The sequence below is a fragment of the Pogoniulus pusillus genome, chromosome 5 (genome assembly GCF_015220805.1).
Source record: "Pogoniulus pusillus isolate bPogPus1 chromosome 5, bPogPus1.pri, whole genome shotgun sequence".
Taxonomy (NCBI): Eukaryota; Metazoa; Chordata; class Aves; order Piciformes; family Lybiidae; genus Pogoniulus; species Pogoniulus pusillus.
The window spans coordinates 24497304-24522428 of record NC_087268.1 but is presented as its reverse complement, the minus strand read 5'-3'; the positions used below and the strand labels follow the sequence as shown (position 1 = coordinate 24522428).

Here is a 25125-nt window from a genome sequence, read left to right as displayed (position 1 = left end):
TTCAAAGCAAAATACATTTGTAACTCCTCCTTTTACCTTTCTGTATCTGGGCCATTTTTGGCTATGATCATCTTTAACTTTCCAAGTCCTCCCACTGGGGCTCTGTCTGTGCCTGTTGTAAACTGTAAGAATAGTCTTTTCTGATCATCTGTAAATGAATGGACTATTTCCCAGAATTCCCTACCAAGGAAGAAATCAAAATGTCAGGAAACACAACATTTTCTTTGGCTTAAATAAGACTTACACAAGTAACTGAACTTTCAAGGTAACTGTAATCAGTCTTAGCATCAAGTTTACAAGCTGCATTTGCAAACTGGAACTAGAAGTAAGGTATTTACCAAACAGAAATATCAGACACTGCAGTTTGTTTTCAGATGTTAGTTTAGCTGACAATTCATCTGCAGTGTTCTTCCTTTATTTTACTATTCCTATTTCCTAAGAGATTATAGTGGTTTCACTACACTGTCCATTTCTACCACCTTCTTACACGCTACACTAACGCAGGTGCTGTCAAACGTTTTCTACCCTAGTAGGAACTGTTTAAGTTGCTAGCAAAAAGTCTAGAGGATCAAAGATGCACACTTCTCTGACCCTTATCCTCAGTGCTCTCTAGTCAAAAGGGACAAGAAAGTAACTTATTCAAACAAGTCAGTGTTAGGTGGGTTTTTTTTTTGGTTAAAAACAGCAGAGCACTGGTAATTTACTGAAACAGTCCTGTTTATACCGGAGATTAATTAACCATACGCTTTAAGACAAAAAACAGGAAAAAGCATCCTCTAACCTTAACCAAAGTTCATTGGAAGCTAAAAACAATGCTTTTATTATCTGCTCTTCCCTAGCGACACTACTTGAGTAAAGTGAAATTTGATATGACACTTGCACCACCAGTCCTAAAAACCCCCTCAGTTTTACAGTACTAAATTTGTTATGAAGAAACAGGAGTATAAAGTGCTTTCCATCTGTCAGAAATTAGAAAAATAATTACCTAATAATAAGAGAGTCTCTTGTATAGCCACCATCATACTCTGTAGTTTCTTCTAGTGCTTGAAAATCTAAATTCTGTAAGAAGATGGGATTTTTTTTTTAAACAACCACTAATTATATAGTTAGGATCAAAAAGCTCCATTTTCTGGGGCACATTCAGGAGTCTTACCCTACTTCCGCAAATAAGTAATTCAATTTCCTCTGGTCTAAATAAATATTTCAAAGGAGATTCATTGGTGACCATGTGGAATCCTCTCCGAAAGGCCTTGAACTGCTTTTCTACTGATTTATTGAGTATGTAGTCAGCGTATAGATTGACAAATTCCTGTAAGGAAACAATCCCCCACAAAAGCTTAGTACTTCAACACTTGCCACTTGAAGTATCGGCCAAAAATACAAGACCTGAAAATGCACTCAAGTCTGGAATTCTACACAGATTTTTCTAGGCTCAGCTTCTACACAGCAATAAAGGGCAAGTCTCAAATGTTTCTCAAATAGATGAAACGCCACACCCAGGCACTAGGTATGCATACATCAACGCTTTGTTTAAAACAGAAGCCTTTCCTGCTGGTAAGTACACCATGCTATGGCAATTTAAGAAGAGTTTTAACTTACATTATAAGCGAGAACAGACTTTCATAAAGTGCTACACAGAATATCTAGAAACTACAGGTTATGTTAAACAAATTGAGTGTACCTTTCTGTTTTCATTTGTAATAGGAATTTTATCACCGTTTTCCTTCAAGTCATGCATCATTGGGTTGCCAAAGAGATCCGTATGAGAGATTTGAAACGTTATCATCATGTCATCTTCCACACTTCCTTCATACTCTAGTAAGTCTCTCAAACTCTGGTAAAGAACCTAACAGAACAAGAAGTATATGTCTGTTGTATACCAGTTTTGACAGATTTCACTGACCAATACCAAAAGACATGAAATTATCTGCCTTATAAAGGGTTATTATATTCTGTGACATGTCACTTAAGAGCTCCCATAACAGTTCAAATGAAGGTAGATTGATCTCAGTGCTTGCAAAACTCAATTGCAGATATTAAAGAAAGAAAAAAAAAGAAACATGGTAATAAGTGGTAACTCTTTTAGAAGAGCCTATCAGTGCCCAGGAAACTTTCCTAAATACAATGGTCAGACCTGTGAATTAAAGAGCAACTGATTATTTCTTTCTCTTTTAGCTCTTTTGAAATTGTATTTACTTCTGGCATCCTGAGCATTTTACATTTCAAAGTTGAATATACATGTCAAAACCAGAGAGAACTCTGAACTGAAGAGCTAGTTTTGATCTCAGAGACCTGCATGGAGGAATCCCATCTAGCTCAGTAGATGATGGGAGAGCAGTAGATTTGTCTAACTCAATTTCAGCAAGACCTTTTGACACTGTCTTCCATAACATCCTCGTTGGCAAGTTCAGGAAGGGCAGGTTTGATCGAAGAACAGTGAGGAAGATTGAGAACTGGCTGAATGACAGCACGCAAAAGGGCTGTAGTCATCAGCAGTATAGCTGAAGGCCTGTAGTGTATCTCAGGGGTCAGTAATGCTTCCAGTCTTGTTCACTCTCTTCTGTTATCTGGATTAAGGGATGGAGTGTACCCTCTGCAAGTTTGTTGATATAAAACTGGGAGGAGTGTGCTGCCACAGAGAGATGAACAAACTGCAGAGTTGGAACCTAATGAAGCTCAAAAGGCAAGTGTAGAGTCCTTCACCTGGAGAGGAATAAACTCATGCACCAGTACAGGTTAGGGATTAAGCTGCTGGAAAGCAGTTCTACTGAGAAGGACCTAGGAGTTTTGATGGACAGCAAGTTCACCATGAGCTAGCAGAGTCTAAGAAGAATGTGGCCAGCAGGCTAAGGGAGGCTCTCCTCCCCCTCTACCCTAACGAGGCCACATCTAGAGAATTGTACCTACTTCTGGACTCTGCAGTTCAAGAGGTACAGGGAACTACTGGAGAGAGTCCAACAGAGAGCTACAAAGATGATTATGAGACTGAAGCATCTGTCTTAGGAGAGCATGAAAGATCTGTGACTCTTTAGCCTGGAGAAGAACTGAGAGATCTTAGAATCATAGAATCAAGCAGGTTGGAAGAGACCTCCAAGATCATCCAGTCCAACCTAGCACCCAGCCCTATCCAGTCAACTAGACCATGGCACTAAGTGCCTCAGCCAGTCTTTTCTTGAAAACCTCCAAGGACGGTGCCTCCACCACCTCCCTGGGCAGCCCATTCCAATGGGAAATCACTCTCTCTGTGAAGAACTTCCTCCTAACACCCAGCCTACACTTCCCCTGGCACAACTTGAGACTGTGTCCCCTTGTTCTATTGCTGGTTGCCTGGGAGAAGAGGCCACCCCCCATCTGGCTACAACCTCCCTTCAGGTAGTTGTAGACAGCAATGAGGTCACCCCTGAGCCTCCTTTTCTCCAGGCTAAACAACCCCAGCTCCCTCAGCCTCTCCTCATAGGATTTGTGTTCCAGGCCCCTCACCAGCTTTGTTGCCCTTCTCTGGACATGCTCCAGTACCTCAACATCTCTCTTGAATTGAGGGGCCCAGAACTGGACACAGTACTCAAGGTGTGGCCTGACCAGTGCTGAGTATAGGGGAAGAATAACCTCCCTTGTCCTACTGGCCACACTGATGGCTCATCTTCAGCCTACTATCAGTACCCCCAGGTCCCTTTCCTCCTGGCTGCTTTCCAGCCACTCAGTCCCCAGCCTGTAGCGCTGCTTGGGGTTGTTGTGGCCAAAGTGCAGAACCCTGCACTTGGCAAGGGCAGATTCCAAGAAGATGAGACCAGTCTTTTTTCTGCAGTGCCAAGTGATAAGAAAATGGTCAACAGACACAAATTAGAATTCAGAGAGTTCAACCTGAATGCAAGGAAAAACACCTTTACATTGAGGGTGCCAGAGCACTGAAACAAGCTGTACAGAGATTGCAGAGTCTTTTCTCTGGAGACTTTAAAAACCTGCCTGGATGCAATTCTGTGCAACCTGGTTTAGATGAAGTTGCTTTAGCTGGGGATTATCTAGTCCAATCCCCAAGAGGTTCCTTCCAACTCTTGCCACTCTGTGATTTTGTATCAGATAAAATTTGACTGCAAGCTTATTACCTTGTGAAGTAATCTTGAAGCAACATAGATATGGCAGTCAAGAAAGTAAGAAAACATTTATGCACACAAACCCACCTTCCCCACTGTATGTCCTGCCCCTCCTCCCCCAAAAGAAATCCTGAGTTACACCAGAATTTGCCAAGTGTAATCTGAAATTACCCAGAAGAGTTTGCTCTGTTCAAAGAGTAACTGGCCTTCCTCCCTGCTAAGCCTTAGGAAAAGTGCAAGATGTGCGTGGGAACCAAAGAGCATGCAGAAAAAGAACAATTACTTGGCTGAGACAGTGGTGCAGGACTCAGGAAGGCAAAGCAAAAGTAAAAGCAACAACTAAGCACAACTATATTTTTACAGTGAAATAGAAGCAGCAAATCTTCCACACTATTTTTAAATTATTTGAAGTTTACACATTAGCCTCATCCTCTCATCATCTGTATCCTTTTGTTTCTTCCATAGTACCTTTAAAAATACCTTGCATTTTAAAAAATGACTAAACTTGGAACCATTGGTGGTGCCTGTAAGTGTTAAAGCTTAAAGACTAGGGAAGAAAGTTTAAGAAATACTTCAACTGTCTTGCTCCAGAGAAATAAATCAATTTTTTGTACCGTAAAAAGTTTTGAGTATGTAATTAAAAATACAGGAAACATTTTACACAGGAACTAGTCAAAGCTGCCATGCTGTTGTATACAACTATCCAAAGCAGACTGGATAACACATTTGGATTACACACCTTGTTTCCCAATTAAACCAAAAGCAAGGTATTTTTAAACAGTATAATTTACTCTCTTTTTTGAATATCTGAAGATATTGCATAGCTCCATATGAAAAGGGAAATATCCCACCTCAAACTAAGCATATTAGCTCCTATTATGAGGAAGAACTGCTAGTGATCTTTGACTGAAGATGGAGCAGGACCTGTTCCTATGGTCTATCTACTGCATTAATAAACTCAAAGAATGTAATGAACTTACAGGATGAGAGTCTGCCAGATCACGGAAAGTTCCTTTTTTGCCCATTAGCTTCATGTAGACAACCATGGGAAAATGTACATCCAGTATACAGTTATTGTAAATAGCCAGACCAAGCACTATGCCAATCAGTGTAAATTGACCCTCGGTTTCAAAAGAGGACGGATTAAACCAAAACAGTTTTGTGGATTCATCATATGTGAACATCCCTGTAAAATAATGATGTTGAACAATTATGGTTACATTTCAATAAAGCTGACAGGTAAAACGTACCATTATAAATGCCTTTGCATTAGAACTCCTCTAAAACATGTTTAACATTGTACTGATTCAATGGCAAAGAGAAGCAACTTACCTTATGGTAACCGAAGCTGCTCAAAATATCCTTTCTCATGTTACCACTAAAAATATGCAGGAGACCTGTGACACAACATCCTGCAATGCCCACTGCAGCTGTATATACACCACTTTTTATCCCCTTCCACTACTAAGGAAGCAGCAGTACACTGTCAACATGCAACAGTAAAAAAAGAACACAGATGAAATAATTCTTAAGAATTCAAATTACCATAAAGCCTTTCCTCAATGGCTTTTCCAGGCCAGTTCCAGCGAATGAACAGACCAGACACTGCTGTTACTGAATTGTAAGCTAAGATGGTGGAGCAGCGATTAACCATCACATATAATCTTAGCATTAGATGTCCAATAGATTTTTGTTGGCTTCAAAGGTACTTGACAAGGTCTACTCTTGCTGCAGCTATTACATGCATCCTAACTTAAGGGAAAAATATAAACGGGCCTGTTATTTCACAGGAGAGGTTGCAATTTTAACAGCCTATGGTGAAAGGGAGAGGTTTTATGCTTTGTTCCCCTATCCCTTCATTTGATTCAGCTCAATATTTCAGGTGAACAACTTCCTGACAAGTTCACAAGCTGAGTACTTTCAGAGAAGGCTTTAAATGGCTGAACTGCCAGAAGCAGTTCCACTTGCCAGGAGCTGGAGGGAGCAGATAGGACTGTATAGTTAAGCAAAAGGCAATTTGTTCCTCACCCTTTTGACTTCAGCAAGCTCTTGTCTATGAAAACAGGCTATAAACTACTGAGTCCCACAGAAAATCCACGGCTTACCTGACTAGATACTGAATCAAGACAAATGCAAATCTCATAGACTTAAGGTGAGAGAGACACCACACTGGACATGTATAACCCCACTGATTTGTACAGCTAAGTCTCAGGATTTGCAGACAGAACCTAAGAAAAAGTGCCCAAGCTCCTTTCTTCCGACACACCAGAAGTTAGGTACATGTGGTCAAAAACATGAATTGCACATGCCACAAGGATTTATCTTGTCAGCTCTTAAAATTACAACGCATGGAGATCAAATTGATTACAAAGTCACACAAATGGAACTACAAAATTAGTTCTAATGCTGAAAATAGTATGTCAGCTTCAGCCAACAGATAAAGCCCGAATTCTCATTCAGCAGAAGGAAGTGAACTGCAAACTCATTCAGAAAATTTGGCTATTCCCCCAAACTGAAGATTATTTATCTCAGTAAGGTACTAGGACTGGGTCAACTAAATGGAATGCAAACAAGTAACAGACTAACATCAGATAATGCAAACCAGAAACAGATGAGCAACACAAGCATATACAGGAGAAACATTAAATACAAGTCTGTATTCCATTTTCTGAATTGACTGAAATAACTTCTTGATTACTGGTACAATAAAAATGATGACCGGTGCTTTTTGGAATGTGATGGGAGAGTTAAACAGTCAAAATCAAACAATGCCAGTAACTATTTAATAATGAAAGACTAACAGCTTACTCAGATCTGCAAGTGAAAGTACTTCAGCATGAAATGCAATGTTTTATTCATTGACAGAAATTAAGGCTACAATACATTATAATCAAAATAAACACCAGAAGAAACTGAAAGTTGCAATAAGGGGAAAAAGAACTGCATGTTCGTAGTAGAAATCTTATATCAAGTTATTCTTTCTTCCCTTTTACCATGGTGACTTGTTCATAACTCAGATAAAATACTGTATTTCTTCCTTTGAGCCAAACTAAGGTTAATATGAAAATACGTAGGTGTAATGGCAAAAGGCACTATTACAGCAGCAAACACCACTCCACACATCCCTATCAGAGGAGAGACATTTTAGATTTATAAGATTTCCTTATTTTTCTCTAGTAAATACATGTTTTTACCAGAGTCATGCTTGCTATATGTGGTGCATAAGCTTACATTACAGTGCATATTAACAAGTGCACAAGAGCAAATGCTATATTTTCTGGTTTTGCACATTTATGCCAAAAGCCAAGAAATTCTCCTTTTTTTCTCCCCTCCTGAAGTTGATAGGAAGACAAAAAGTGTGCATACTTCTTTGGGATTTGAATACAGAAGATGTAAAACATGCATACACATCTATCTCTTGGTTATCTTTACACACAGGGAGTGTATATACACACTGGCTAGATCTAGCTGAATCAGACTTCAATTTCTAAATGGGGGTAGTTCAATACAGACATCCCACACAACTTGTGTTTAGATAAGCTCAGGTTAACAACGCATTTCATATTAGAAACACAACTTCAGTTAACTAAGACTTCCTTGTCTTGCTATACTGTAATTTATTCCAAGTAAATTTCAGATTAGGAATCTCTCTTAGCAGTTTTCAGGGTGAGTAAGACTTGCTTATGGATCACTTGTTACTGGCTTGTTTCTTGTATACAGTGGAGGGCAAGTGCCAAAGTTCAGATACTGTCACCAATTCTGGGGACTTCCTTTTTATTAACCTGGTCAACATTAATTTTGTGCTTCTTCATCAACTGTCTAAGCTATAAAATCAAGGACAGCTGCTTTGTTTTTTTTAAAAGCAGTGCAGTGAACCCAAGTTAACTAATGGCCTCAAGAAGCTGAGTTTATTTAATGGAAGCCATTACAGGAACTACAATGTGACATTCTATTTCACATAAACTATGAAATTAGTATAGAACACAGCAGATCTCATTTCTACTCTAACAAATTATTTGTAAAGCTTTAAAATACTTTAATCTTTTTTGAGCAGTAGACAAGCTGCATGTCCTTGCACATATAAAGACAAACGCATAAAAGTAAGTTAAAAGAGTAAGATGGAAGTGACTGTAAAAACAAACTTAAAATCTTGGCTCCAAAGTATCAAAATTTCTCTTAACTTGTAGCTACAACCTAATTTGACACAACTGTCATACTTTAAATCTTTAGACACCATCAATTTTTAAGCTGGCAGAACGGGAGGAAATAACTCAAAAACTCACCATAGTCCTACTCTGGTTTTATGGCAGAAGCTCTTCCTCTTTGGTTTGATTACTAATTCTAGAAGCTAATCACAAAGCAAAGTGAGGAAACATATGAGAGAATGAAGGAACCCTACAAAGAAACCCTATACTACTGGATCTGTATCTAAACAAGCTTTCACCAACTATACACTGTTATTCCATTCATCATTACTCTCTAGGAGGATGACTGATGATATATAGTGAGTCTCACTGGGTCAAGTACTCTCATAATCACCAAGAAATCTGAAGAGCTTGAGAAAGAAGCAGCAGCAGATATGGAAAGGCACTGCATAAGCAACTGCCCAGGTTGCAAGTGACCTTGAAAGATCATCTGGTCTAAGCTTTTGTGGAAAAAATCTGATAAATTAACAAATTATTAGAACACATACCAATATCTGGATTGAAGATTTCTTCCACAACCAGTTGAAAAAATTCTTTGGAAACACCTCCTTCATCTACCCCTTGCTCTCCTTCAAATTCAACATATAATTGCTTCTTCAAGTCTGCAGGATTTTCCATGGCAATCATCTCTAGCTATTGAGTGAACAGACAGAAGCATTTCATTAGTTTATCTACTAGAAGAGTCATAAGTATCAAATAATCAAATAAAAACTACCCTCTATAGCTAAGAAGAAAGCAAGTATAAATCACAACAGTAACACCAGATACTAATAGTAATACTAAATCAGTCTAAATACATGTTAAAGTTCTGGAATTAGATCTTTTTAGCCAATTAAGTCTGTTAGCCTTCTCCACTTCTAATCTTTTAAGCATTTTAAAAAAGAAGTTAGTACTGTGTTATATCTTGTTTTCTTTGAGTTTTGTACATGACTGAGATAATTAAATTTATCTAACAGTGAAAGGAGTCTGCAATCTGATCTACATGTTTGATAATGAATGTTTTGTGAGAGGGTTACACAAGTATGTTTTCAGAACCCTTCATGTGGTAATTCACAGTGGAAGACAGAAAGCAAGCCTTTCACTAGTAGCTGCACTTCATAAACAAGCTGGGGATCAGAATCCTGAACTAAAAAGACACTAATATAGTCAAATTGATCCCCTTTCATCTTGACTCCGAAGAAAGTCACAAAAATCTCTTGCAACTATTTCTTTAGTGTCTTTAAGCAGATACATCACATTGCTTCCATGGAACTGAAAATGTAGTTACGGTCCAACAGAAGTTGTGATGTTTTCTAGGAAGGGGTTTCACGTTCATATAAAGTCATTACATGCCTTTCTTCCAACAAAAACATACCCTTTCAGCAAAACGAAACTTATGCAACAATGTTTTGCAGGTGATAATATGGCAATTAAAAGCAAAAACATATTGGTTAAACTTGTGCAGCATGATTACATTAAACATACCTACATAGCAAATAGAACTTAACAGCAGCAAAGCAATGCACAGCTGGACCTGTACCCTCCTCTACTAAGACCCATATTGAGATTTGCCTCTAATCTGGACTAGAGCAAACTGTACTTACCAGCAGCTGTCCATATCATGCTGAGCCATTTGTCTTTATTTCAGTATTCTACTTTATCCATGCACACATGTCAACAAATCCTTTACATACCAGAATTTTACTACAGTGGCGTAAAGGAAAACAGGAACAGACCAGAGGATAAAGGCAGCAGTAACAACACCAGCTCATAAACTGATGCGATTAGAAAGAGACACTTTTCTCCTGGCAACTGTCAAGTCAGCCAGCCACGTTTAAAGCAACACAGCAGGGGTAGATAGAAGACTGTCAGAGCTAAGTTGGTTAGCATAATGGGGTTTGAATGCTTTGAAATGCCTCATGCAAAAGGAGCACGTGGATAAAGAATTGTACTGACACTGAATAGAAGTAACAGGGAGAGAGTGTAAACTCCATAGCATATTAAAAGCATATTAGCTTAGTTAAAAAAAGAAGGCAAGCCACGAAGACCCCAATAATGAGAGAAAATCAAGTAGACTTGTAATTTTGTATGTATCTCAGTCAGCCAAAGTGGAAAACTCAATCACGTACTATCTAAAACATTTGGTATGCTATTAGATACGATTTGCAAGGAACCATTTTTGCCCCTAAGGTTGATGAAATAACATTTACTCTTCAAAATTAATTACATTTCTATCAGCAATACTTCTGCAGCAAAAACATGTTGCAGTTTCCCCTCCCCCACCCCTTACTGCAGTGCATCACACACTTCTAACAGTGTAGATCTGCATACAGCCTTTCATGTAAATCCCCCAAACCATGCATCTTACAGATGTGTAAAAACCCTTTCCCTTTTATCCTCCTATTCAGGAGCAAATGGAACTCAGGGCCTGTTCCAAATACAACAGAGTTTTTAAAAACGGAGAAGTAGCATTTATGTGAAGGCTTATTATTGGTTATACATTCAAGCTGGAGAGTCAGAAGTTTATTTGAATCCCTTCCACTGAAACTTGGCACTAGTAACATTTTGTTTTCTCCCCAGTCACGACTTTGTTATATTTATAACTGGCAGTTTAGTATTTTGCAAGTCTTATAAAAATTAAGTTCTAAACAAAACAAGTATTGTCTCTGCATTTCTTTTGGGACAGCAATCTTTTATCATAGTGTAAAGGCTGTCTTGCATCATAGGCTAACACTTATACTAAGGAGAGTGCTCATAGTCATGCATACAGAACAACTAAAAAGATATTTCAAAGAGATTTTTGGCTGAGAACTATGCTGCAATAAGCAATGTAAAAGAAAAACGCTATTAAAAAGAGGGAGAAGGAAACACTTTTATTTGACCAGTGCTGTTCAAGCAGATAGGAGTGCTAGGTGTCTGCAAGGAAGTTGGATAAAGAATTACAAAAAGCCACTATTTTGAGTCAAAGCCTAATGTTCGTTCAGGCTCATTCTACAGGCAGGAAGGTTAATGTTGCTAAACTGATCAACCAAAGGTTGCACGTTTTGCTGCTCCTTTGAACATATGTGTTTCAACATTGATGATTCACAAAAAAACTGGAATGTGGCAGAAAACCACAGCTTCAGTCATGTTAGTGGAGAGCTGAGGTTTTGCAGAACCACAGCAGTGTTTCCATAGTAAGGAGGTACGAAACTCAGTTTAAAAGTGTTTGGGTTTTGTTTTTAAATAATTGGAGCTGTCTCAGCTCAGTCTGCACAAGTGCTGCTGGATAAACCAAATTTACTGCATGCATGCATTCCCAAAGTTTTAGAAGCTACTGTTTTCTGTCGTGATAGTTTGACTGGATAAGCAGATGAAGACATTACATTTTCCAGGGAGTTTGTCCCACAAAGAAGCCTGTGTAAAGCACATCTGAAGCAGCAGCATCAAAAATGAGTATTTATGAAAAGCTGAAAGCTGAGGCACAATGACAGAGAATATCTGCATTTTGATGACAGAAACGCAATACTGTGCCACAGCACAAAAGATTGTATGATTTACTTTAATGACATTGAGTTTTCCTGAAAGACAGGAATCTTTCATCAGAATACAAAAGTATTAAAAAAATTAACACCAGAGATTGAATATCTAAAAATTAATAGTAACTGAACTAATCTCTATTAAGTTAACAGGTGTGAAAAAACTCTGAAGTTCTAGCAGTGTAACAAAGGTTCGTTTGAAAGCAGTGGCAGGAGTACTGTCCACATTAGAAGGCAAAAACATAAACACAACTAATTTAGAAGTACCAGTGACACAGCACAATGTAAGTTACTACAACTGTTTGCAAAATAGCATGTGAAATAATCTTTCAAGTGATTAAGAAGCATCTTTATGGCTCATGCATAGGCTTGCCAGTAGAGCTTATACACATCAGCAGTCACATATACTCTGCATGCAGCCAAGGGAAATCTAAGCACTAGTATGCAACTCAATACATATAAACATCAACTTAATCTAAACAAACCTCAAAGTTCCTGAAGTACTTTGATGCTAATACACTATGAAAGAATCTTCCTACTGGCTTCAGCTGCCACAGAACAATTTTTGCTCATCAATACAGTTGGCAGTGACAGCTATTTACATCTGTTGTGAAATTTGTCATCTTGAGTTTCTAATTTGCAAGCAAGTACCAGTCAAGACTCTGCTGAAGAAATCCACTACCTTTTTGCTTCCAGAACTTGTTTATTATAACACACACTCTTTAAATTACTACTGCCAGAGAATAAACCCACATATGATCTTGGGCATGAGGGTGGGAAGAGTAAACTGAAGAAGGAATGAAAGAAATAGAATCACTGTTGGGAGATGAAAAGCAGAAAAATGGATTTAAGGATAAAATTCCTTTCATTACTAGCCCATCCATGTAACATGACTCAGCAAGAGCAGAGCTAGCTTCTTAAACCCATTAAACATTGTGCTGGTTTGAGGCTAATTGGAATATTTTAATGAAACAGAACTTAGATCGCTGGCTGTGAAAATAAAATAATAGTGATATCTATATCACTCATTTGTTCTGCTGAGGAACATAGACAAAATATAAGATAAGGTTTGTACTACTTTGGTTTGTGTCTGGTTGCATCTTGCCTTAACTCCTCTGCATAAAACCTATGCAACCTGATCTAACACTTGTAATTCCTTGTCTGCTTTTGACATCTCCTCACATGATGGATGGAGCTACATGGAGCTTTATCTGGTTATTTCTGAGATGAGGGAGAGAAAGGAGCAGTTTGATCAGGAACCCTGCCTCCTGGGCAGTCTGGCTGCTTGGGAAGGATTTTGAATTTCTGTATTACTTTTAACTTGTATATAATTGTAAATATCTGGATATATATGCTTGTAAATTTGTGCTAAAGCCTGTAAAATATAGCTTCATTCTTTAACTTCCAGCTGTCTACGTCTGGTGAATCTGAGGTGGACACTTTCAAACCACATAATATATTAACTCATTTTGGGAACTGCAAGCTGAACTCCTGGATATAAGGGTTCTTTTAGTAAAAGTGGAGTAAAAACCATTTGTCCCCACCTCCTTGGCTTTTCAGAATAACACATACAAATAGTTATACAGTAAGTATATGATAGAAAGAAAGCATATTTCATTAAGTCTATTTCATTAAAAAAATTAAAAACAACTTTTTGGTGCATTTTTCACACACACAAAGAAATTGAAAATGAATCTGCAAATAAAATTTTTACTTAGAGGAATGTGTTCCAGAATGAACTACAATTCACTTAATAAACAATGTTTAATAACTTATTGCTTCAAAGTTATTTAGAAGGTAGTGCTTCAAATTCTCAATAATAGGAGAAAAGCCTACAGTGATAACAATTTTTTAAATCACTGTTTGATTTGTTTTAATGAATTCCAAAAAGCTGCAATACTGAATTCTAAAGTTTAAATATAAGGTATTGATAAGAGAAAACCAGCTTGGCAGTAATTTAATTAGCTCAACTAATTAGCAGAGAAAGACTGGTACTCAGACTATTTGCAAGAATACATTACGAAGGCTTATCAATATATATAACTGAAAAATATCCAGCATCTACAGGAAAAATATAAGTAAGATCAACTTAACCTAGTTTTAATCAGTATTTCTGAAGACTGTAGTTTCCAGGAGCTTATCAGAGTTATTCCATATATGTAGTCAAAGTCTGAACTGATTGTTCTGCAACAGCGCAGGTCTAGTGACATGAGTATATAGCAACTTATAATTCAACTAAGTCTGTAACTATTCAAACCCCAGAAGTGAAAAAATGCAATTCAAGGATAAAAATTCTGGTGATCATAATTACTTACCTGCAATTTAAGTATGTTTGGAAACATTTTGCCACTGATCAGATCTATGAATAATTATTTACTACTTAAATACTAGTATCTTGGTAAGAACTTTCTGATAGAGCTTTAAGCAAGATCCTTCCAAAGTTCAATACTGCACTCAAAACTGCAACCATCACTGATGCAACTCATACAATACAGCTCTCACTTAGGTTTGCTGTCATTGCTGATACAGAAGCACATGGTACCCAACTTTGACTACAATCAGAGACAGAGCAAATTGCGGCAAGGATTAGGACATAAGATCTTACTCCAGGCCTGTTTCACACACATTAGGAAGTGGAAACAAACTGAGAATCAGTAAAATTGCCTCTCAACCTGCTACATGTATTATTTCTCATTCAGTTTCTCTATACCATCTTTACGGACTCCGTCATTTTTTTACCACTGAAAGGCACTGACAAGCTCTGAACTCTGATAATGTATTTCTATTGCATGCTTTTCAGCACTAAAATGAGAACCATCAACTGAGAGATTTAGGCACACCACACTAAACAATGATACTGCATTATTCCATTGACTCCGTAACTCCTAACACTTCCTCAGGAATCCTGAAAACATGGCTAAGTATTAAAAGGTGCTCCCCAGAAGTGGTGAAACCACAATTCATGGAAAAACTCAGAAGAAGTGCAGTTGTGGCATTTGGGTACATTGCCTAGATGTAGATTTAGCAATGGTAGATTGTGATGATCTTCAAGGTCTTATCTATCCTCTATGAACTAAGTGGCAATAAACAATATTTCATTCTTGAGGATTTCAACATCCTTCCACAACAAGCAGTAGGAGGAAGAATGACTTGTTTTTTATTTACAGAATTTCCTTCCCATAATCAGCATGAAGAGGAAGGTCTACTTCCTTTCTGTTAGAACATACATTAAAGCAAACACCTTCCTAAGAACTAGCCGTTATCCTATTTTAGCTCATCATATCCTAACAAGATAGTGCTGTTCTTTTCCTCTCATAGTTATGTGTATTTTCTCTCCCCAAAGCTGAACAGCCAAGGAAATAAACTCCATTAAATTCATGTGACAGAACTTAAATGGTTACAACTATGTAAGTCTGAGAGGAAGTGAAATTACAGAAACTATTCTTAAATCAGAAAACTTATGTACAGTATGCTTTGCTTTTAAAACAATATATTTCTCATTTGCCCAATATACAATTTGGTTTAAAGACAGAAGTAACTTCTGGGTTGAGAGGCACATATTAGCCACAGTGTCTCCAATCACCTGTCTGGCTCTTTAGCAACAAGCTTTAAAGCCACAGTAAAACTTCAAATTTTGCACACATTATTGTGCTTTAGTAAGAACATAAGAAAATAAGCTGCAGGAAACTAACAGCTTTAAGCAAAAAATTAAGGGAGAAAGTCCTAAAATTAAAGGACATACTTATAAAAAGTTTATTGGGAACCATTCTTTATAGTTTGTATTCTGTTTAATTCCCATTTTCCAAAACTGTTTGAACAAATGACTTTAGGTTTTGCTTGAAGAAGCTAGCATATCCAGAAACAAGTTGCTCTCTCAGTTCTTGGGTATTAACTAGTCTGTCTTCCCATTTCTTGGTTGTATCGGTATTTACACCAAACTGCAACAAAGCTTAGAGAAGTGAGAAGTTCCACTTATTTTGCAGGCCCTCCATACAAGTTCAAGAGTCCATAAGACAAGTACACAGCCGAAACGTTTTAATTCCATCTTCCACCTAAAAAGCCTTACTATCAGAAGATGATCCAAGACAGTCCAGAGGACAAAGTACTAAAACAGAAGTTGGTCACTCTCAACATTAAGAGCTGTAACAGCACATTACAGCACCTGTTAATGCAGATTAAGAACTATCTGACACTTTAAAACTTCTAAGTCTGCAACCACTCTGAGTGGAAGTGGTTCTGCTTGATATACAGATCCTCAGTAGCACAGTTTGAATTCAGACTTAGTATGGCAAAGCTGAGTTTCTTCTAGGGGAAACAGTAAATAGAACACTGTATTCACACAGTCCTTTTCAGTCAAAGCCCACTGCTACAAAAAAGTAGTCAAAGCCTGCTTCTGCACCAACAAACTTAAGCTCCATGTTGCTGTAGAACTTACCCGCACGAGCGCATCATCTATGATGTGATCACGTCTCACTTTGAGTCGCAAATACGGGTTGAGCTGCTGTCCTTGAACTAAGCTGTAGAGCACAGTTATGCGTCTTTCACTGTACATCCGGATTCTATTGTCGTAATACAACCCCAGGTTCTTGGTAACAGCATTCAGTATGAAGGGACAGGTCATAAAAGAGAATTTATTTTCCGTTTCTACTTTGAAGAAAGTGTAGTCTTTGTCCATTTCTAGAACATCATTCAGTGGTTCATTAATAAATTCTTCAAAAGGGATAAGTGGTTTTCTGCAGTCTATAGTTTTAACACCAAGCTCAGTTTCCAGTGGGTCCACTCGAGGACCTTTTTTATTTCTTCTTTCCTCACCCAACAGCTCTTGAAGAGTTAGTTCACTTGATTCTGGGATAGGTTCTTCATCTTCCTCTTCATTATGATCTGTATCCACATCCCCGCCTACTACATTTGCATAGTAAACCATTTTCAAGCACTTTGAAGCAGCAACAACAGCATCATCATCATTCACTAGATTCCGACTATTGAACTCGTTGCTTATGACTTTGTAAGTAATAAGCTGCTGAAATGTTTCCATCATTCTCCGGATTTGGTCTGCTCTGTATTTAGACCACAATCGGACCAGTTTTGCTTGAGCTGCAAGGGGCAGTTTGCTCATTGCTTTGCAAAACAATGGTAGGGCCATTTCCAGATATTCTGGGCTATGAAGATTGCCATTCTCCATAACGATAATAAACAAATTCAGATAGTTAGGATCCCGAGAGTACACGTTATGGTAAGTCAAGTCACATTCCACATTAGGTGACAAGTACACAAGTGCATTTAAAAAGGCAGTTTCTATTTTCTCATTAGAAAGTAATCTATCGTAGACCCGCCTGACTGCTTCAATATCTACAGACACTTCATCTGGGCCTAGTTTTTGGAGGTTATTGTCTCCCTGTGTGTTGTCACCTATTCTTGATGATGATGATGATGCACCTGAATCTTCCTCCATAGCAGCAGCCGAGCAGGCAGCTTTTTCCTTTTCATCCTCATCTTTGTCTTCGTCCTTTCCTTGAAGAGACTTGAGCTCCTCCTTGGTGTGCTGCTTGGCTTTTCGGAAACTCTGTACCAATGCTTCAGCACTAGAAAATACTCTCCCAATCACCCGGATTAAAGGGGAATAATCCTCTTTCTCTCGACATAGTTCAAGAATTTCATATATTTTATCTTCTGTTAGAAAAGTCACATCTATAAAGAAATAAAAGTGTTAATTGTATTACGAAAAATATTTTAAAATGCAAAATACTACCAATTGGCACTACTCAAGAAATCTTGAGACTGGAAACAACTGCATGAGTGCTGGGTAAACTCAAGACAGATAATTTATAATTTCATTACCATGTATAAACTTTAACACACTTAGTAAGACTGACAATACAGTCTTCTGGTCAAGGTGCATAGTTAATGTGGAAGTAATTGAACCATACGCAAACTTTATCAATCTCTTTTTTTAAAACACAGCACATGTGCATGGACTTCACACATTGCTTATACCTTAAAACTAGAACTTTAAGTAAAGATTCAGTAATATTTTTTGTACATTAGAAGGAATACAGGATTTCTTATTTTTACTGCTTTCTGAAATTGTTTTAATTCTAAACTGATACCTGCAAATCCTCCCCCCAAACCAAGTATGTGCTCAGAAATTTGTTGCCTTCTAAACTACACATACAGTTAGGTATGTGAGTGACTTCTTTTTACATTAACTAATATTTTTGTATCAGTGAGGTCTATACTCATCAACACACTATCAAACCTTGGTGATACTGTGATACTGTGAAATTACCAAGTTGGTAACACACATCCTCTGCATGGCCTCCAAATACCCTTCTGTTCCCACTTCTCAAACCTGACATGAAACAAATAATTTAGTGGTCCATTTGAAATTTTCCTTTCTCTTTAGAAAAAAGGAAAATACATTGTTTGTAGCTTTCTATGATACTTCTCAATTGGAACCCACAGATGCTTTCAAAATCAAGTGGTGATTTAGAGTAGGGTTATCACACGGTTAGCCCACAAAAAGATGTTCTAGTTTAAACTTGTTCTTCTGAACTTACACAATTTAAAACTACAACAAAACCTGTTTAATAGCATCTCCAGAGACCTAAAACACACATCACCAACCATGCCAGAATAACTACCTCGTCAGAAAGGTCTACTTTTAATAAGGACAGTTTTAAGTACTTTGAAATACAATTGCCTTTGCCAACATTCATTTCAAGCAGTCATTAAATTAAAAAAACAACCTAAATGATGCAAAGACACACAACCTATTGATTTATAGAGAGGCTCAAGCCATTCTTAGGGCATGTATAGCACAGTAAAGAGTAAGCTTATGCCATGCTACTGAGATCGAATTCCAATCAGAGGACAGTGAAAAATCTCCACACTAAAACTCATCTTGTTAAAAAACAGCTTTGAAGATATTATGAAAGGATTCAAGCTTAGTGCACCATTTAATTTTTATCTGGCTGTAGTGCATGTTGAAGAAGCAGACTTAACTAGATGAAATTTAACTGCTGATACAGGTGCTGTTTCATTCCGTAGCTCTTCAAAAAGACAACCACAGCCTCAAGTTCACTGACTCAGTATGGCAGAGGTTACTCATAGCGTAAAAATTATCAGCAACTGTTTACAATTTAGCAGTGTGATGCATTTCAGATTTATGTACTTTAACAGGAACTCCCCGGTGATTCTCTTAACATTTTTAGTATTTGAGGCACCAACCATGTGCTATTTCCAGTTAAAGTTTTTACTACTACCATCAGCGGCTTCATAAGTTTTAAATCATATCCCATGACCATCCCCTAACTGAACTGTCACAAGGGTCCGTCTCATTTTTACTTTATGGCTGTGAGAACAGCTAGAGAAACATAAGTGAAGCTTTCTCCTAACTCAAGTAAATTTTAGCTGACTTGTGTATGTGAGCTTTACCATGCATTCTCCTCTCATTCTCTGTACTGCAATTTAGTGATCCAGTGAAGTAAACTTACCTCCTCTCAGACCCTGTTCTCCATAATACATCATGATAAATCTGTACATGAAACCAAGCTTTAGCAGTGATCCTTGACTGTGAAAAAGACTGAATATGATCTATATATTACCAACACCACACTCCCTAATTAGCGAATTAATTATCTTTTCACTGTCTCTTATGGAAGCTGTGCTATGATTATGCACTGATTTCCTGTTCAATGACCTCTGTTTCCAACTGAATGCTTTGGTGACTGAAGTTGAAAATAGCTTTCCAGGTAATTATAACAGTGATTTTCTATGTGACTACATATGTAAACCATGCTTTTTATATAGTTGCAGTTTATCTATTTTTCCTCTTTTTTTGGATGGCCATAAAAATTACTACTGATATCCTGACAATGGCCTCCAGATATGGTTTTCCCAAAAGCTAATAAAAGAGCTTAGCACTACAGAAAAGTAATTGAAATAACTCTTTCTGAAGGGCATTTCTTCCAATTTATTTAAAACTTTCAATCCTATGCCAAGCACAAAACCAAGCTGCACATTGTTTTCCTCAGCTTTCTTAAACCTAACTGCAGTTCTCCCAGTAACTGTTTCTGCAAATGGACCTTATTAAAAAATCTTGTAACACTAGATTCTTTTGACTTCACCCAATTCCAGAAGGTAACAGTCTCAGGTGAGCTTTAAGAACCCATTAATGCTCTCTGTCCATACAGCTACAAAGACAGGTAAATACTTGTGACACTGAAATAATGGAAGTCCAACTCACTACTTCAAAAAGACTGTCTTTGGACAATCAGAGACAGGTTAAGGAGACTCTTAGACATCTTTCCAGGGCAGAGAGGACAACAGGGCCAGACAGGAGGGGAATTCTGTATGTGCACACCTCTATTAATAAACCAAGAAACAAATCACAAAACAGATCTAAAGTGCCTCTTGCCCTTCCAATGTTACTTTGACTCAGTCCCCTTTTCTCTCTGTGATGTTTGTCTCTTTGCTTACTCAGATCATAAATAATTTGTAGACAAATTTATCATTACATCAGATAGAGGAAAAACTGATACTGATATTGATTAGAGCATCTTAGGTCCCTTATAACACACTATTACGTTTTATTGCTGATTCTGCAGAATTTTAGTTTTTCTGTAAATAGTTCCACTTTCTTATGCTGAAATTAATGGACCTGAATTGCGTTCATACCAGCCACAGAATCACAAAACACAGGGGCTGGAAGTGACCTCAAAAGATCATCTAGTCCAAACTCCCTGCCAGAGCAAGATCACCTACACCAGATCAGAGGAACATGTCCAGGCGAGTTTTGAATATCTCCAGGGAGGGAGACTCCACAACCCCCCCAAACAGCTTGTGCCAGTGTTCTGTCATTGCAATGATACTTAAAAAACAGTCTGCTCAAAGGTCAAGTGTTTTAATTTAAATTTAGCTTGTGATTTCTGTTTGTATCACAGCTCCTGCCAACAACTAACATTTTTCTTGTAGTTTGTATCTACTATTTTAGAGAGTTTGAAAAGCTAGAAAGGAGTTAGAAAAGATCCAGAGAACAGTATTTAATTTTTGTACACTGGCTTAAAAACCACTTTGCCTATTTTAAGTTTAGTAGATGCATTGCCTGTCACCCACTGTATCATTTTTTATCTGTTAAGTTTCTTAACAGAGAATCCGGAATTAGTTGAAGTATAACTTCTGACATTCATTAACTACAGAAAGGCTAAACTAGTGAAACAAAAGCACTTAAAAACCCTGTCCTTATTTTCAAAGCCAGTCATTTCAGAAAACAGTTAAGTGCACACAGATTTTTAACAGACATGCAAAACAACCAGCACAGTGAATTCTGTAGGCTTGTACTCACACATATTAAATGTATTTTGTTCTAGAAAAACTCAAAAATAACTTACCTTTAAAGTCATCCCTTGGGCCTTGCATCTCCTTCTTGTTCATTTTTCTGTCAGTGCAGGAATTGTTATGGGCACCTTTGGAATTGTTTTCTAAGTAAGCTGAGCTTGTTCCTTTCTTGGAGGGATGAGGATCACAGAGTTTTGCATTAATCTTATAAAGCTCGAGGGCCTTAATGGCTGCTGCATTGTTATCCATACGGAGAAAAGTTGGACAGGAAGCACAAAATTCATTCGTGCAGGCTTCATTTCCACAGCCCTCAGTTAACTGGTGGTAGTAGCGCTCTATTAGATGCTTTGCAGCTGCTCGCTTCCTGTAGCAAACATTCAAACAGTAAGTACGAGGATTAGTAGAGCTTTCACATACAAAGCTCATTCAAAAGCATCAGCAACGCAGAGATTAGTCAGGCCCTGAAACACAAGATTTGTGTGTCAGAAAAGACAGATTTTTTTAAAATGCAGGATCCTTGTCTTGACTAATGCAAACTTTTAACAGACAATTTTATTCCTAGGTCCTGTTTAAATGAAAGGTAAATCCCATTTACACACAGCTTTCTGCTTTACATTCTAGTGTTACAGCAGTCAGTATACTCTTTAGATATGAGCAATTCTAATTGTCACTGCAAAATAATAGCAATTTAGATGCAAAACAAGGCTGCAAATGAAACAGAACTGAATCTCCTACAGGTGATTGAGTCTGATGAATAGTACTGAGGTATGCTTGCCACTGACAAAGGAGGGAAGCCAAAATGCAAACGATCCAGGCATTTATTTAGTAGTGCTCTCAGCACCACACCAATGGGATATAAACCCTTTAATTTTTTTTTTAAAGGTTTTTTAAAACGAGATTCCAGACAAGTTACCAGATTTAGTCTATTTAAATCTATAGGGAAAATATTAAACTGATGATAATCTTTAATCACAGATGGGCACAAGGGTGAACATCTCTCTTCAGTTTAGGAAGTACATAGTTCTCTACAAAAAATTCTGCCAAATCCTCAACTGCAATCACACATGGTAGGCATGTCTTTGAAGAATTACAAATGAATTTCTATACAAGTTAAGGTGTGCAACACTACATATACACACAGGAAAATTTAATAAGGTCACACAGCTTATACCAGTACACCATTTCACAGACTTCTATTCCTGAATGCCACGATTTTGCTCATTCTTGACTTTAAATCTGAAGGCCTGGAGTTACCAAGAGTGTGAGAGGTTGTCATTTGAACGCAGGCAACATCAAACTTTTACACACAAGATATTGCCACCTGTCTCTCCAACATGCTTCTTTGCTCTTCTTTGCAGCCTCTCCTATGTATTACTTTGATGCCTTCACAAAAACTCTGTATCTCAGGTTGAAACTTACTGTTCCTTTAATTTTCATCTTCTCTGTGACCACATTTTCCACAGTGCACAGAACATCGCTGTTACTTCATATACACATCATTTTAACTTTATCCTTCCTCATATTTTCCTTATTTCTGCATTGCAGTCAACACGTAGATCACAACTTTTCCCCCCATAGTTTTCTGACCTACGTAATACAGCTACAAGTGTTACATGGATTATTTCTCACAGCTGCTCTGAGTGTACATATAAGGGATGCAGGTGTGTAATTTACCTAAAGCAGCTTAAGTTCAGGTTTTCACAACATATTTAATCTGAACAGCTCCCTAAGAAGCAAGAAAATGTATTTTCAAGCTGAAGAAATTGTCAGTCTTAGAGGAACGCACATCTTTCCAGCTTACACAACATACTGTTTGTATAAAGTTACTTCAATGTATAAGCACAGTTGTAGCAACAACATAAGACTTGAGTACAGTCACATCCAAGATGCCAGCAAAGAAAATTAAGCTTAGATTTATCTCCATTAACTTCTGTGGCACTTGAGTTTTTCATCCAATATTTAACTCCCAATTATTTCTCAAACTGTGCTATGCCTACAATAACGCTGTTTGTACATTTTCCCCCCACCCCTACCTCTTCCTGGCAGCTGTTCCACAGACTTCTGACATGGCCTCAGATAAATGAAAGTAAAAAAAATTAAAAAAGAAAAAAGACAACAACTTGAAGTGAGGATACAGACTTAAGAAGGTAGAATAGAATTTAGTAAGCCTTACCTTCCACAGCTGTTACCCCTTACTGAGGCCTGTTCATGAAAGAACTTACAGAGAATGCAATTCTAAGCAAATGTTATTTTACAGACCAATTAAATTACTCTATGCCATATTCACATTGAACATTTGATGAATGACTGATATTGCCTAGTGCTAACATCCCACATTTCCTTATATTATTCAGATTTTTTTTAAAAAGTAGCATATCTTCTACACTCTTCAGAAATGAAAATTTGATCTCTTTAATGATTCTCTTGCAGAAAACTTAACTTCTAAACCTGAGTCATTAAAATTGGTTCATCATGTAAGGGAATACAAAACTCCTCTCTGTTCTTAGCTTAGGCCATGCTTTGAAGACTGCAGCTTCCTGTAACTTCTTACACAGAGATTCAGAAAACAGTAACTTGTTCCTTTATAAATTCAGTGCCTTGTTTGTTGCACATTAGCACATGGACCTCTAGTACAGGTAAGGTTGCAGAGACATACTTGTACATACATATTTGCAGAGACTCGCACACTGGCACATTCAAGTATGAAACTGCGCTGATGTGCTACAACTGTAAACATTTCATTGATGCACAAATAACCTTAAGGACTCATTCCTATACAGTGGGTTTTGTACCACCTTCTCATGCAAAACGTGCTACTTCAGCAGGGAACGGCACCTAAACCTGATGTCAACATCCCTCCCAAAAGCCCAATTATTTCACAAGCACATTTTTCTGATTAAAAAGGAATTAGTATTTACTGACTTTGTGGTACTTAACATGTCTTTAGGCTTTTTAATTGTTCTTTAACCATTCCTTTGTCTTTGTTATTTTAACACTGGAGTTTCACTGGGAACATGCACTACTGAGACTCTGTCTTTTTTACATACTTAGGCAAAAGTGCACTGGGCTGCATTTTGGGTTACCAACCAATTTTTGACTGTAAAATCTGTGCAACAAGGGACAGTGCATACATGTTCAGAAGTTCCTGTGTTACAGCACCTAATTTGTGTTTTCAAATATCTTGAACTAAGAAAAATGTTACATAAAAGGAAATTTGTGACAAAAAAAAGAGTTTCAACATCTAAGAAGTTTTAGGAAAAAATGAAGCATATAATTCTTTAGAAATTCACCTACAAAGCAAAGAATTTGTATCTAAGTTACAAAACTTGACTAAAGTAAAATTATCTGCATAAATGCATTGGTTTAGCTTTAAGTTTACCTAAATTTTATAAATACATATGAAGGCTACATACTATACTTTAGAAATAAGATGACCAGCAGTTCAATAGCTTAAGAAAGCAAGGAACAGTTACATATGAATATCTCTGTAAAGTTAAACACTGCTTTCTGAGAGTTTCAGTTTCAACCTTTGCATGTTGGTTTCTTGATTCTATTCAGTAAAGAACAGCAGCGATAAAGAAGACAAGCTTGAGAAGACAAACCTTCAGCAAAAGCACTGCCCACACAGATCTTTTTGAAGTGTCCTGTATGCCAAACACTCCACCCAGAGATGGAGCCGAGCCCTCTGTTCCAACAGCATCGTAACACCTTTTGTCTGCCTCGGCCACTGGCACTCCAGCAAACATATGTTTGTAAACGCAAACACACAGAGAGCTCACATTTTCAAACCTTGTTCTTTTCAGTGGAGAGAGCCCCAATAGCTGAGGCACAGACTACAAGTCCCCTTGACCCACACTGGCATCACCCAAAGCACCTGCCCTCCCCACCATGCATTCCAGATCCACTGTGCCTTCAGGAACATCATGTGCTGGCAAAGCGAAGTTAGGCATGGCACTTCCTCAGGAAGGGCGAACCTCAGTACAGAAGAGCCGTCTT

At 37.7% G+C, this 25125-nt stretch overlaps 1 protein-coding gene across 3 annotated transcripts in view; it reads right to left on the bottom strand.

Moving 5' to 3' along the window:
• Positions 1 to 25125, bottom strand: part of UBE3A (ubiquitin protein ligase E3A) — a 56125-nt gene that overhangs the window by 948 nt on the left and 30052 nt on the right. For all 3 annotated transcript variants that reach the window (XM_064143527.1, XM_064143526.1, XM_064143528.1), the window contains 8 exons: positions 21183 to 21493; positions 16229 to 17481; positions 8785 to 8929; positions 5072 to 5277; positions 1682 to 1846; positions 1154 to 1309; positions 986 to 1059; positions 37 to 180 (listed from right to left, as the gene is read on the bottom strand). In XM_064143527.1, coding sequence (XP_063999597.1) covers positions 37 to 180; positions 986 to 1059; positions 1154 to 1309; positions 1682 to 1846; positions 5072 to 5277; positions 8785 to 8929; positions 16229 to 17481; positions 21183 to 21493 — 2454 coding nt within the window. The remainder of the gene's footprint in view (positions 1 to 36; positions 181 to 985; positions 1060 to 1153; positions 1310 to 1681; positions 1847 to 5071; positions 5278 to 8784; positions 8930 to 16228; positions 17482 to 21182; positions 21494 to 25125) is intronic.